Source organism: Nannospalax galili, unplaced genomic scaffold (assembly GCF_000622305.1).
Source record: "Nannospalax galili isolate Female #2095 unplaced genomic scaffold, S.galili_v1.0 scaffold610, whole genome shotgun sequence".
Taxonomy (NCBI): Eukaryota; Metazoa; Chordata; class Mammalia; order Rodentia; family Spalacidae; genus Nannospalax; species Nannospalax galili.
In genome coordinates, this window is record NW_008329141.1 from 1,906,842 (window position 1) to 1,922,015 (window position 15,174).

The following is a 15,174-nucleotide window of genomic DNA, read 5'->3' on the forward strand; positions in this document are numbered from 1 at the left end:
TGTGTCAAATATATTTTTTGGCTCACTGTGATAAGTTCTCGAATCATACAGTTTTAAAGAGATGTCACTTGATTTATGAAAAGGACTATCTTAAAACCTTATGTAATTTTCTCATCAATCTCAGAATTAATAAGTAAAGCATGTTGTCAAGGGATAGGGCTTATTTTTTTTTCTCCTGATATTGCCAATCTGTTTGTAAGAAGTACTAATTGTATGATTTCCCTTTGAGCATAGCCATCAGCAGTACATGGAAGGGGCTTGTATGACAGATCTATGACTGTTTGATATCTACCCTCATCATATTGGATCCCAGCACTTCAGACTCTTTACTTTATATGATAAACAAGTTGTTTTGGGATTGAGTTACCTCAGCATGTTAGAATAAATAAGAGAACATTGCAAGCTACCCTTCATACCCTTTATGAAATCTCCCACTTCAATGGCCACAAAGAGAAACATAATTTATAGAAATTGAAATGGTCTCCAGCTAGTTTGATTCTTAGAGAAGCACTGGGCTTTGGCTCTGCCTTTTTCCTCCATACACACCTGGTGTATATCACTTTAAAAAATAAATTATGCCTCATTAAATTACAATTAAGTGGAATCATGATCATTTGTTTTTCTGGAAGGAAGATGTTTTGCATATTGAAAGCCTAATTTGTTGCAGGTGACAAAAAGGCTGAGCAGATTATCTAATATCACTTCATTTGGGGGTGATTCTGCTTAGCCTGTGTGTACTCCAGTAGTTCAGAGTCGTCTTAATGCAGACTGTATTATTTTCACTTAGGAATGTCTTCTACTTTATCGGTTTTCATACTTTTTTGTCCACTTTTAAGAAAGTGAACTTCTCTTGGCTGTCTGGAGAAAGCCTGGTCCCTTCCTCAGCTGTTCCCATGCCTGCCTTCCCTGCCCCCCTGCCCTCCCACCTTCCCCTGCCGCCCGCCTTCCTCTGCCCTCACCATTGTCTTTCTTTGCAGACCACTCTTGTTTAAAGCTTCAGCTAAGTTTTGTTTCAGCTCTTCAGAAAAGCTCCTTCTCCTCCAGTCCCAGAGTTGGCTATACTTTCTCCCTATTTTGAACCAAAATGGCACTCGCTCATTTTTGAATTTATGTCACTTGTCATCTTTTTTTCTTTTTCTGCTCTTTCACTCCCCCCCCATCTTTCTTTCCTTCTCTCTGCCTTTTTTTTTTTTTTCCTGATTTGGCACGGGTTCCAACTATGTAACTCAGGGATAGCCTTGACCATAGCTATGATCTTCCTGCCTCTGACCAAGAACTGGTATCAAATATACAGGGGCACACCACCACATTCAGCCAATGTCTCTTACTTTGTGCTACTATAAAACTTCCTTCCTCTTACCATATAGTCAATTCTTTGAGAGAGGGATCTTCTTTGTTTAGTCTTTCACCTCCCCTGAGTTTTTTCACCAAGTTGTAAATGAGAAATGAATGAATGGAACTGCTATTCTTTGGGACAAGTGTACTGAATATGGGGGTTCTTTAGACAGATAAGAGGATATAATAGGCTTAGGGTTTCCCTACATTTTTTTCTGTGAGAGATACAGCCTAATCTTAGAGAGTTATCAGAAGTTTGAAAGCTGGGGGCTGGAGAGATGGCTCAGTGATTAAGAGCACTGACTGCTATTGCAGAGGACCTGGGTTCAATTCCCAGCACTCACATGACAACTAACAACCATCCTCAACTCCAGTTCTAAGGGATCTGACTTCCTCTTCTGACTTCCACGGGCATTGCAAGACATGGGTGCACTTACATACGGGAAGGCGATACACTTATAAAATAATAAATTTTTTTTTAAAGTTTGAAAACCTTGTATAAAATATATCTGGGGAGATGGCTCAGCAGTTAAGAGCACCTAATGCTGTTCCAGAGGACCCACATCAGGTGCTCACAACCACCTGTAACTCTAGTTCTAGGGGATCTAACACCCGACCTCCACAACTACCCACACATGTGGCATACATTTACAGACACACACGCACACACAGACACACACACACACGAATATCTTTTCAAATGCAGTCAGCCCCAACCTTCCCTATTGCTGTCGATTGTGGAGTGCCCTCGGTTTCTACAGGATTGAGTTTTAGTATTCCTGAAGCATATCTAGGCAGGTGTGTTCTCTTACAAGATTGAAGGCCCACCAAAGATACTCAGCTGCTCCCTGCAAAGGTGACGAGGGCTGGTATATAAGTTTGAATGTCAATTTTGTAGAGCAGTCATGATAATGTTTACCACACCTTTCTGAATATCAGCATGTATCATGCATCCTAACATATACAAATTGCTAAATAAGTATGTAAATTGAAAGCACAGTGACAGAAAGTCAGGTTCAGAAGATGGAAGGGCATTCAATTTGTTACAAGAAACATTGTTTTACAATAGGGACAATAAGGCATGAACGTTTTATTTTAAAAATTAGCTTAATTTCTTTGTTTTGTATTTGAAGGTAGCCTATACTTGCAGGCAAGCTAGACCGAATTATATATCTGTTGATTTGCATTTTGTGTTATTTTGATTTTAGTGAGTTTCCTGTCAAATTTATCTAATCTCTGCTGGTCCTAGAAATGATCCAAAACTTGTAAAATCCTCCAATAATGGGTCAGGGAGAAGCTCATTGAAGTTCTCTTTGCCTGAACCCCTTCTTTCTCCAGTGACTTGTAAACCAGAAACTATGGTGGAGGATGTCTGTACTTTGTATCAGTGATCCTTCTGTCCTTTCCAGCAATGTGTTTCCTGGTCTTACATAACCTTGGCTAACACTGCAGAGAAGATTCTTGTAATGTTTCCCTGGAGAAGGCTCTGTTGCCTACAATGAGGAAAATTCTTAATGGCCACTTTACTCAATACTTGCAATATGTTTTAATGTGATTACTGATATGAAAGTTTAATAAGCAATATCCTGGTTAATTTATTAATTTCCCTCTATTCACGCATCCTCAATATTCATGACCTTCCTATTCATAGACATGTTTTTTTTTTTTCCCCAGAGCCCAGGTGCCATGCCACATTTTCTGTATCTTGGGCTGCATAATGGCAGTGTCCAAGTGACACCTCCTGCTTGGCTGGCTGATAATTAAAATGCCAGATGACATAGGAGCAAGGGCTTTAGAAATATTTATGTGTGATAAATTGTTAATTTATGTTCCATTCAAGGCAGATTCCATATGATAAACATTTACTCATCTTGATAATTGGTGGGCAATGGAGTGATGTGTGTGCATATGAGTTAGGCTGTCCATTTTCTTGTTATATATATTTTTGCCCTTTGATGATTTTTAGCTAACTAAAGCCATTTTCACATTTATGACTACAGAACTTACATCACAGGTTTTAAGTCTCTGCATACAGTACAAAGTACATAAATAACCCAAATGGAAAAGACTGGACAAAACAATTCAGCTCTTCTTGCATATGCTCATTAGCCACTTGTTACTGAAAATGTCTTGAGGTAAAAACAGTGTGCTTTGGGGACCATAACTTCTCAGATGAGAGTTTAAGCAAATAATTTGGAACAATGTTCTAATTCTCTGGAGGCAATACATAAAGGTGGCGCTGGCCACTGTGTTGGTGGGAGACTTTGTGTGCAATTAGGCAGCTGAATGAGCGGCAGCCATGTATTCCACCAGGCACTTAACACACAAGGCTGTATCTCTTGCACTTTAACAACATGCTGACAAGCAGCCACTCTCAAGGGTGCTCTATGTTTTCTTTAAAGATGGATGGATTTTCCTAGAAGGTTGTCTAGCATGTAACAAATGTCAGGGAAGGATCTGTGCAGTTTCAAAATGAAAGCAAAAGTAAATTCAAGAGAGGCTGGAGAGATGGCTCAATAGTTCAGAGCACTGGCTGCTCTGGCAGAGGACTCGGGTTCAGTTCCTAGCACCCACACAGTGGCTAACAACCATCTGTCACTCCAGTTCCAGGAGATCCGACGCCCTCTGCTGACCTCCGCGGGCATTGCACTTACATGCAGGCAATACACTCATACACATAAAATAAAAATAGTAATAAAAATGTAAACACAAACAAAACTACTATGATTTTGAATGATGTTTTTATTTTTTATAATATTGTTGGGGAACACACAAACATAATTTTAAGGTATGGTGCACTAAAACAATAGTTTTGTTACATCACTATTTTAAATGTAGAAATCTTTGTTACAAATACACTGTGACTTGTGAAAACAATTCATGGAGGAAAAGTGAGTTAAACTTGCCTGTGAGATATTTTGAGTTATGATCATAGTGAATGTATGCCATGCCGACCCTAAACTCCTTTATTGCCATACTGAAGTTAACTACCAGAGAGAAAGGAGAGGGGAGGGGAGAGGGAAGAAAACCAGCTCATCCTTCTATGGATCATTTATCATTAAAGAAAGCTCAGGAAGTTCAATCTTAGTGTTTTAATGATTTTGGAAGTTGGAAGAAATTAAACATCCACTCTTGCTTTTCTTTATATTAACATACAGGTTTAAAAAGAATCTTTGAAGCAAATCCATTATGGATCTTTCAGGTTGCTCAGTGAAGTGGAAAGCAGGACAACTTAAGGCACAACTTTATTTCAGAAAGAGAATCAGTTCATAGATTGAATAATTCTTTCCTGGAAAACAAGCATCTCACTTGTTGCTTCTAAAAGCATGATTCAAAATCTGGATTTCTTCTAATCATTTTACCAGCAGGGTGTTTTTACACACACCACCTACCTTGTTCTGTCTTTGAGCTCATATGTGCATGCCCAATCACAAGTACACACCTATGCACACACATACTAACTTCTCTTACAGCTTTGTTGTGTAGCATATTTTGTTCTTATTCACGTTCTGACCTCCCCGTATGGAGGGAGCATACATATGCACGCACACACTATGTGTGCACATTGTACTCCTTAGCCATGTTTGTATGCATTTCTCCTAAGTGTTAGGAGTCCTCCAATCATGGTGGCACAGGCCTGTAATGCCAGTGCTCTGGAAGCAGAGGCAGGCAGATCTCTGAGTTCAAGGCCAGCCAACACAGCAAGTTCTAGACCAGCCGGCTACAATAGTGAGACCTTGTCTCAAAAAAACAAAACAAACAAATAAACAAAAAACAAGGGCTGGAGAGATGTCTCAGCAGATAAGAGCACTAGCTGTTCTTGCAGAGGAGCTGCGTTCAATTTCCAGCACCCACATGGCAGCTAACAACTGTCCATAACTCCAGTTCCAGGGGATCTGACACCTTCTTCTAACCTCCTTGGGCATTGCATGCCATGGGTCCACTTACACACATCCAGGCAATATACTCATACTAATACAATAAAAATAATAATTTAAAAAAATCAAAACAAAGTACATGGTCCCTAGTTGCACAGCTATCAGATGGCATACCATTGGTAGCTTCCCTACAATGTAACTGTTTAATGGACTTGATTGATTCATTTATTTGTATGTGCATGCACATGTAATGGCACACATATAGAGGTCAGAGGACAGCTTGTAGGAGTCAATTCTCACCTTGTACCATATAAGTTTCATGGATTGAACTCAGGTGATCAGGCGTGGTCACAAGTGCCCTTACCCAGTGGGCCATCTTGCCTGCACTTATGTGATGTTTTGAATGATGATTAATTACTTGGAATGCTGATAACTGTGTGATGCACATTCTTATAAGTGGCATTTACTACACTGCGTGACAATGGGAACTTCAGGGTGACTGAGGGGCATCCTCAAAGGGCCCAAGTGCCTACTGTCTCCTAGGCACTGTGCTAGGAGCTGGGAAGCAACGGGAAAAGATGCTGACTCACTGTGACTCTCACCCTCAAGAGTCCCACAGTTTAGAGTGGAGAACTGCCATTCAGGTACACAAGCAGACCATGGATTACTTTGGGGGCCTGTGATCTATTGTGAAGGGAAGGGTGGTAATGGTGGTAGCAGCACCTAGTAAGAAAGAACCTGTGAGAGCTGGACAAGGTGAGGCTAGTGAGTGAAAGGGTCTCAGTGAAGGTGACTTATTCTGAGGCATGAAGAAGAAATAGGTACCGTTCAGGTAGTGAAAGTGGAGAGGCTGGTTGGTTTTCTTGGTAGAGAGAAAAGCCTGTGCTGAGGAGATGATGTGGAATGTTGGAAAAGAAACTAAAATATGTCAATATGGCTGAGATGTAGAGCGTGTGTGCATGAGCACACACAGCCATATGTATCCAGGCTTCCATGCATGCATGTTTGAGGGAGGGATTTTTATATGACCAAGTGAGTGCCAGAAATACATGGGTTGAATGTCATGACTGCACATCTGGCCTTCCTATTTTCGTGTGATGTTTGCCACATACTTGAAACTCCCTCCTTATCCCTCGGAGTCCCAATGACCAATACACTTGCAGGAAGCCAGTGTTGTGTTATCTAAATTATATTAAAATGTCCATCTTCCCCTGCAGATTTCTGGCCAGACAGAGATTGTTTCTTCTCTTTGAGTATACTGCCCTTTCATCTATGAGCCATGTCAGTTGCCTTTACATTAATTTCCCTCAGTGGAAACATCTTTGGCACCAGTAGCACTTTACCACAGTTCATGGAAGTAGCTTTTCATGATTTGAGGTTACCCCATCTGTTCTAAGATACAGGATTAGCATCTTAGCTTTTCCTGGGGGATCAGCCCTAAACTCTGAAAAGGGCTATTAGCTGAGAATATGAAGTGTTGCCTCTGTGTGGCAAACCAGTAAAGGAGCTGTGTCTGCCCAGGACTGTAGTGCTCTGACTTGGGTCTTCTTTATGATAGTCATGGCACCATCTATGTGAATTTTGTGCCATTAAAGCACATGAAAACACTAATTTCCTATTTAAAGCTTGCTATTTGAATGAGTCACACTTTTAGAAAGTATCCGAACCTGTCATGGCCTTCTGTCCACAGCACAGCCAGTGCATGTTCTGACTGCTCACTGAATGTGACTATGTTTTCATTACTTCAACGGTGGGATTAGAGCTTCCCAATAAGGGTGTCTCGCAGAAAGGTGGGGTGCCCTGTGGTAAATGTGCAAGGATAACTGTTGTATGAAGACTGGGAAGTTGTCAGAGGGTTGATACAGATTATAGCCATTTATTACCCCACCTTCCCCTGCCCCCCCCATCTATATTGAAATCAGTGACCGGTCACACAGAAATTCAGCCAAACTTTTTTTTTAATCGATGTAAATATCCCATGCTGTTTAAATGTCGGAACTAAATTTACCAAACTTGGCAGATTTGTAAAGCTAAGCAGGACTGCCAAGAGTTCCCAGTTTCAAGCAGAGAGAGTTCTAACAGTTCCTGAAATACTTGTAGGAGGCACCTGGTGGTAATTGCAGTTTCACATTTCTTCCCGAGCGCCTACCTTGCTAGCTGGCATCTCTGCACACAGAGGATTATTACAGTGATGATGAAGTGGCAGAATAGAATGGTCCTAAAATAAGACACTGCCCCTGGAAGGGAGCACATTCCCACAAATTCTTTCTGTTGGAGAACCCTAAGGAATCAGACATGTTCCTGACATCCTTGCAAGCTGGCTGTGCCAAACAAAGGGGGAAGTGGGGTGGAAGATAGAAACCACACACATAAATCTGCAGACATGACTTTGCCCATCTTTTCCCTCATTCTACCAGGGATTGCTGTCTGAGATTCTACGTAAAGAGGAAGACCCCAGGACGGCTTCCCAGTCTCTTTTAGTAAACCTGAGGGCCATGCAGAACTTCCTCAATCTGCCGGAAGTAGAGCGGGATCGCATTTACCAGGACGAGAGAGAGCGGAGCATGAACCCCAATGTGAGCATGGTCTCATCGGCCTCAAGCAGTCCCAGCTCCTCCCGAACCCCGCAGGTGAGCTGTCTATTTCACTCTTGGAAACCTCTTGCTTCACGTTTACATTGGTTTTCCTTGAAAACCAAGAGACATAAATCAAGGACTTCTTAATCAACCAAACAAGTCAAAGGATATAGCCTCTGGCCGTATCCTGTAGTAGTCACATACTGTATGTCTGTGATTCCTTTCCCTTTAAGTAAATCCCATTCCCTTGCATGTGGCAGGTGAAGGGGACTAGGTAGGAGTAGGGGGTAAGCCCTAGAATATCTGCATCCACTGTACAGTATTAGAAGAAAGAATGGGACAGGTGAGTGTGGAAGCTGAGTTTTTATAACAAACATGTACTTTCCTTAAGTTGCTTATTTCTTTGGATGGGGTGGAGTATTTGTGGAGCAAGACATAGAGTAGTTCAAATTCTTCTGTGTGCAATAAAAAAGATGACAAGATGGGAGACTGGAGAAATGGCTCAGCAGTTAAGAGTGATTGCTGCTCTTGCAGAGGATCTGAGTTCAGTTCCCAGCACCCACATTAGATGGCTCGCAACCAGTTACAACTCCAGGGGGATCTGATGCCTCTGGCCTCTGAGGAGCACATGCACATACCCACACGTAGACATACACATATACACTTCATTAAAAATGAAACTTAAAAAAAGAAAGGACAAAGTATGGAAGTCCTGTGTGTAATGAAAATAAGCAGATGCAGTGGCTTGTTCAGAGTGATTGACTCCCAGTGATGGGGAGCCTCAGTGACTCTCCTTCCCAGGATGATCTGGGTTTTGGTGACTTCAGTCCTTCTTCTCTATACACTTTTAAAGTGTTCTGTCCGCAGGCCTTCCTGCAGATGTCTACATCCAGGAGTGCAGTTGTACTCTGAAGTTCATAACTCCAGGGGCAAGGATTCAAGGTAGCCAAGGACCATTCCCAATTCAAATATAAGTCCCCTCTTTTCTCACCTCCTCCCTGTTTTGTCTAGATGTTTCCTACTCAATTGACTTATGATAAAGCTGGCCTATTCTCTCTTGCTTGAATGGGTCACATAAATTCTGAGTGATGTCCTTAAATCCAACATTTAACTGATACGTATGTGTGCAAAACTTAAAATAGTATTTCGGAACTAAAGATTCTTTTTATTCTTAGCAGTGTGCTTTCTGATAAATTCCAAGAAGCAGATTAACCATAGAATCAGAGCTTTATTCTGGTGGATATATTAGAGCTTTTGCAAGTATATCATTTTTTCACACATCTTGACTCTTTTTATATTTTTGTGCTCTGCAATAGATTTTTAATTGAATATCACTTTCTATTGTGCACTGCCAAACTGTGTTACTTAAACTTTAGTCTCTGGTAAATTATGAGTAGTACTTACTGCTAAATCAAAAAAAGTCTTCTGGGCTTACTTTGGACATATGTAACGAAGCCTTTTTATTTATTTTTCTTTAAAATTTGGGGACATATGTAACCAAACCTTTTTATTTATTTTTCTTTAAAATTTTCTTCAAAATTTTCTTTAAAATTTCTTTAAAATAGTGAACTGTTAAGTTAGGCAAGTTGTTAATTTGCACTAATATTCACTTCTAGTAAATACAGCAGTATTTTTGCCACTTTTGAAAGCTGTTCATTTTTGGAGAGCCCAGCTATATTTTGTACTTCGCATCCAGTTAACTAGACTTCTCTCCTGTTAGAGGGCCACTTCTGTTTGTTAGAAAACAACACAGGTCTGTTTGTTCTGTTTTCAGTGTCTTTGTAATATTTTCTAACCAAATTCTATCTTCAGCACCTTTCCAAAGACCTGATAGCTTCCAGAACCTGACCAACTTATAGGTCATAAGATTAGGGACAGATTTTACTTGTTTTGAACAGAATACCATCTTGAAAATTCCTAGATAAAGGTTCCCTTTAGGGACAAGTATGGTAAATTTAGCATTTAATTTCACTGCTTTACAATTTCTAGAAACATATGAAATAATCAAATGTATTTTGAGGATTATAATCTTACTACCACACTTGTGTGCTTTCTACCATTTCCTTCTTTATCTGTTGGCTAAAGATGGAGACAGGGCAAGTTATTCAAATCTTTCAAAATATTTCATGCATACCTGTGTACTTAAAATTCTTCAGACGTATCTCAATAATAAAAATGCGTTTTACAAAAAAATCCAGGCACAGTGGTATGTGCCTGTAGGAGGTAGAGGCAGGAGGATCAGAAGTTCAAGATTATCAGTTACGTAGCAAGTACAAGGCCAACCTGCACTACATGAAATAAAATAAAAAGTAAATAAAGATCCATTGTACTGAAGCTTTCGTCTGAGGACAGACATGAGGGGGATCCACAGACAGCCTTCATTTAGAGCCAGAAGCTCTGTACACTCAGGCAGTCTTACATAGATTATTTTCCAGACCTCATGAATACTTTATTAGCAGTTTAACAGTACATTGAAATTAAACCTCCAGAGTCTTTTCTCATAATTCTTCAATGAGCCAGTGTTCCTTGGTGTTCTTAATCACACACACACACACAAAAAAAATGACATAGGATGAGAACAGCCATATTCTTAGGACTCACTGGTGGCATAATAGGTACTGTGAGCTTTTGCCATGAATACCTTCATAGCTGTTTTGTAGTGGTATTCCCATCTTACCAACAAGCAAATAGGTTTACGTGGGTTAACCTGTGTAGCTCACATAAGTTCATATGACTGAATGGTAGGGTGAGGACTTGAATTTTATTTATTCTGATGCCAGACCTTGGAGACTTACCCATGTGCTGTAGTTACCATTTTGTTTTAGCCCTTGGGGTTTAAGAGATGATTTGACCAATTAGGTAAAAGGGGCTAGTGAAGAGAATAAAGACAGTGGAAAAATTCTAAAACATTCACTTAAGTAAAGCAGAGAGGGTTAACTAGAAATTTTGAGAAGAAAAAAGAGCTTCTTGAAAATAAAAATGAGAGGATTGAATTGTTGTAGGAAGGCCCTACACCACTGGGGGGAAGAGAATGCTTGCCAAAGCTGTCTTCCCCAATGTGGAAACAGGGTAGCAGGATGGTCCCCAGCCCAGGCTGTAGAGCCTGAATCACTGAGTTCAGGCCATAGTGCCTTCCCTTGTATGTCCTTAGGCAATTCAAGCCTCCCTGTCATTTCCACTCCTTCACCATATGCTGGTACATAACTCATTGGATTCTTAGGAGGGTTATACAAGAAAACGGGGATTAAAGCACTTCCTAGAGTACCTGGCACATAGGCCAAAGTCCATAAATTATACTCACTTTGGCTTGGCAGTAGTTACAAAAGAAGAGATGGGAGGGCAAAGAAGGGTGGCTCATGCCACTGTGGGCTCTCGGGAAGCCAAGTCTTCATGGGAACTTAGAGCAACAAGGCTGGCCTCTCTACATCCTCCCACATGACAGCTGGTCATGCCCAGACTAGATGGTGCCTTTCTCTAGACCTGCATAATACCAACCTAGGGGAGGGCAGTTCAGAGCATCCACAGAGAGACAGATGTGATTTGGAGACAACACTCTTATTTGGGAATTTTAGGGTGAGGACAAAAAGAAAAAAAGCAACGTAGACCCAGTTAGCCTTCAGTGCTCATGTTCCCATGGTCCCCAAGTTCTGCTGCAGGGTTTAAAGAAATCTGCTTGGACCCTCCTGGTGGGCACGTTAGTGCCCAGATTAAGCAAAGCCTCTCTAACAGTGTTCTAGACCAAGTCGATTCATGTGTTTTAGGGTTTTCCTACCCCAGGAAGCACAGACACCTTCTGCATTGTCCTTCATTTGTCTCTGAAGCTAATGGGAAATCATTCAATTAAAACGAGCACGGCAGAATGCATAAAACCACAATATGAGTTTAAGAAAATGAAAACTGCACATCAAAGGCATTCTGAAGCTGAGTTTTATGAAATGAAATTTTGTTTCATTTCCACTGATTTCCTAGGTGAAATTAGGTGACTGTCTGGGTGGTATAATGACGATAACGACGGAGCTGTACGTACTCAAATGACATACGTAAAGCCTTAATAAAGAATGAGAGAGACTCACGGGAGTGCACTAAATCGAGTAATAATTTATTATTTAGAGACCTCTACCCATTTACCCATTTTTTTTTTTCCTGGAAGACTTGGCTCTTCCTATAAGTGTGCCATTTTTACAAAGAAAATGGTGAATGTGTTGTGCATGTTTGCTCGTATTTTGATGCCCATCGTTGCCTACCTGTGAACCACCAGGATGCTGTGAGGGAAAGCATGGGTTGACAGGATTCTGCATGTCCTATAGGAATGCATCACAATTATTTCCAATCACAATTAACCTGATTAGAATAATGGACAGGAAGTGTCCCTCTGTAGCTAATGCAGTTTGGCATCAGCTGACTGAAATCCTCTGATAATTTCTGCACAGATGGCTGCACTGAATGCAGCACTTTTTAAATTATTATTTTCATGGTCTCTTGGTAGGCCAAAACCTCGACACCGACAACAGACCTCCCTATTAAGGTGGATGGCGCCAACGTCAACATCACAGCTGCCATTTATGATGAGATCCAACAGGAGATGAAAAGGGCCAAGGTGTCTCAAGCCTTGTTTGCCAAAGTGGCTGCAAATAAAAGTCAGGTGAGTGGTTTTCAAAGGAGCAAAATGGAGGACTGGAATTGGACCTTTCTCCTCTTCCCTCCAATAAACATACATCTGTTCTTATAATAATAATAACAGTAATAACCCCTGGGGAGCCAAGCATGTTCTGCCTTCTGCCCCATGGTTTGCTTCATCTCCCACCGGAGTTCAGAGTAGAGACAGTGCCAGAACCCAGCTTCGCTCTTTTGAAATATTACATATAAGAATTGGCATTGGATAATTTCTCCCTTTATCCTAAACACTGCTGCATACTCTTCTTAATTTTTTTTTTTTTCTGGAAGTGGTTAATTTTTTTTTATTTAAACAGAACTTAACCTGTGCATAACAAGCCCCTTCCTGGAGATCACATTTAACCAGGGCTCATCACCTTCTTATTCCCACCAGGAGAAGGGCTGACTTTGCTGTAATAACCACTTTTGCCCAGCCCCAGAGACGCCTTGTGATTGTCAGGTGTTTCGTTTATGTCTAGAATACAGTTGTTTTTCCAGGAGAAAGCACACATCGGGCTTCCAGAATAAGTGCTAAATTCTTTTAACAGAAAAACATAGATGCTTATCCAGTAAAAACGTTGAGTGTCAGGATTGTGGGACACACAATGCTCAGGGGAAACCAACACACAGGTGCTTGAGTTTATTTCTGAAAGCAGCAACAGTTGATGGGGTCTACTTTCTGTTTCAGTTCCTTTAAGGGGACAGCTACCACCCTGCCAGAAATCCTAGGTCTATTAAGGCCCTCCCTTCTGTATCCCTTAGGTAAACAATTAATACAAGGTGGAGGAAATGGAAGCTAGCTTCAGCATAATTTTGAAAGTCCTTTGATTTTTGAGCTTGATTACCTCTGTGCTTTGCATGACAAATGTTTTCATTCCTACATATGCAAATGGTCAAATGGTGCAGCATCTCCCTAACAGATCTGCAGTGTGCTGTGGAGAAAGCTTTACTAATATTGTATTTCTGTCCAGCAAGGATTTCAATAAAAACTGTCTTTAAATATGATACATGTTGTATTTAGATTAATTATATTGTTTAAGGTTCACCCTTTTTTTTTCACCTGCAGTGTTGCTATAACTTATATTTAGTTGTTACTAAAGAGAGAGAAGAGAAGAGTATCCAAGAACTTTGGAGAAGACTGAAATATTGATTTTCCTTTTCAGTTTCCCTGTAGTCATTTTTCTGAATGACTCTGACTTTCTTTACCAATGAAATTAGTGAACTAGTGTTTGCTAAGACATACCCAACCATAGTATGAAAATGTATGAAAAGAAAGTACCATAGAGCCTTCTTAAACTGTTAAATGCATAAAATCCCATGTACCACATGGCAAAATATAATGAGAGCTGGGGCTGTTAAATGAATAAAGCTGTTAAATGCATAATGCCACTTGGCAAAACTACTGTGCATTTAATGGTTTTCCACTGAGTAATAAAGGACATATGTGGTAAGTGTGCAGCGGGTGTAAAAGCTACACAATTGATTTTGCAAACCTGACCCTCAGTTGTGTCTTGACACAACTTTCAAAGTTTCACTTGCTCCTCCTTTTAGAATCATCTTTCAAGAAAAACTGAAGACCAGAGCCTGAGAGCTTGATTGAAGGGCTTGTATCTTATTGATTTGGCACCATGGCTGTTAGAATTAGCAAGGTCTCCAGCTGCCCCAAAGTCATTTAGGTGGCTGATTAAGAGAAGCAGTTGCCATTTGGCAGAGGTGGAAGTTTGATGCCTCCCAGAGAAATCAGTAGAGCTGATTTTGTAGAATCTGGAGGAAAGCAATTCCAGGAATACTCCAAAGGGTGAGATTGAACATAGGTAGGGATGAGACACTTGAAAGCTTCTCTTTTTCATCAGGAAAATGGTCCCATTTATTTGTGGACAGGGAATGGTACTGTAAATTGCTGACTGAATATGTACGTACATCAGGCATGATGTTTCTAAAACACAGGACTGCCAAATAAGATACGTTTACCTGATAGTTTCAAAGATAGTTTAACAAAAAGATGTTCACTCTACCTTGAAGCACCAGCATTCACCCAACAGCATAATTAGTGAACTCAATTGCTTGATTTGGTACCTTGTACACATATTTAATGCATGATCATAATGTGTGTCTGACTTTGAGCTAGACTTTTGCCAATCAAGATGTACATACATTTCATTGGGTTGTGGGGTGTGAGAAAACAAAGCTTTTTTTCTCACCTCCTTGTTACCTTCTCTCCTGTTATTTTCCTCTGGAGGATCAAGAAGTTCTTAGGGTAACTGAGGAGGTAAATGTATCTCAAGGACTCTCCATTCTCATGGAGATCAAATTAGTGTAACCTTTAATTAGGAGCTCTTGAGAAGTAGAGGAGGTTAGGAGCTCCCAAAGGCCCAGTTTAGATATGGACAGCAACCTCCCTTTTCACTAGAAATTCCCTCTAAAATAGAAATGAGCCCTCCATTAAACTCATTCACTCTTTGGTGTGAATTGCTATGGTCAGTTATTAAAAATAATACTGAACACTGCCTTATGTTAGGGAAGTTTGGAATAAGGAGTGGGAAACAGCAAGTGTTAGAAAGATTGAGGGTGGTAGGCCAAGTTGATCTTGAAGACTGTGTTAAAGAGCAGACACAGTGGAAGGGAGACATCCCCAAAAAGAGTGAATGGTTGACAAATCCACATGGAAATCTATTGATGGGAAGTGTATGTGTTTCCTTAGGGGTGAGTAGCCTTAGGTTGTATCATAGCTA

General features: G+C 40.5%; 1 protein-coding gene across 1 annotated transcript in view; it reads left to right on the plus strand.

Annotated features, from left to right (window-relative positions):
- Satb2 (SATB homeobox 2) overlaps positions 1 to 15,174 on the plus strand; it is a 185,601-nt gene that overhangs the window by 120,919 nt on the left and 49,508 nt on the right. The window contains exons 8-9 of the mRNA XM_008833425.3: positions 7,631 to 7,843; positions 12,276 to 12,431. Coding sequence (XP_008831647.1) covers positions 7,631 to 7,843; positions 12,276 to 12,431 — 369 coding nt within the window. The remainder of the gene's footprint in view (positions 1 to 7,630; positions 7,844 to 12,275; positions 12,432 to 15,174) is intronic.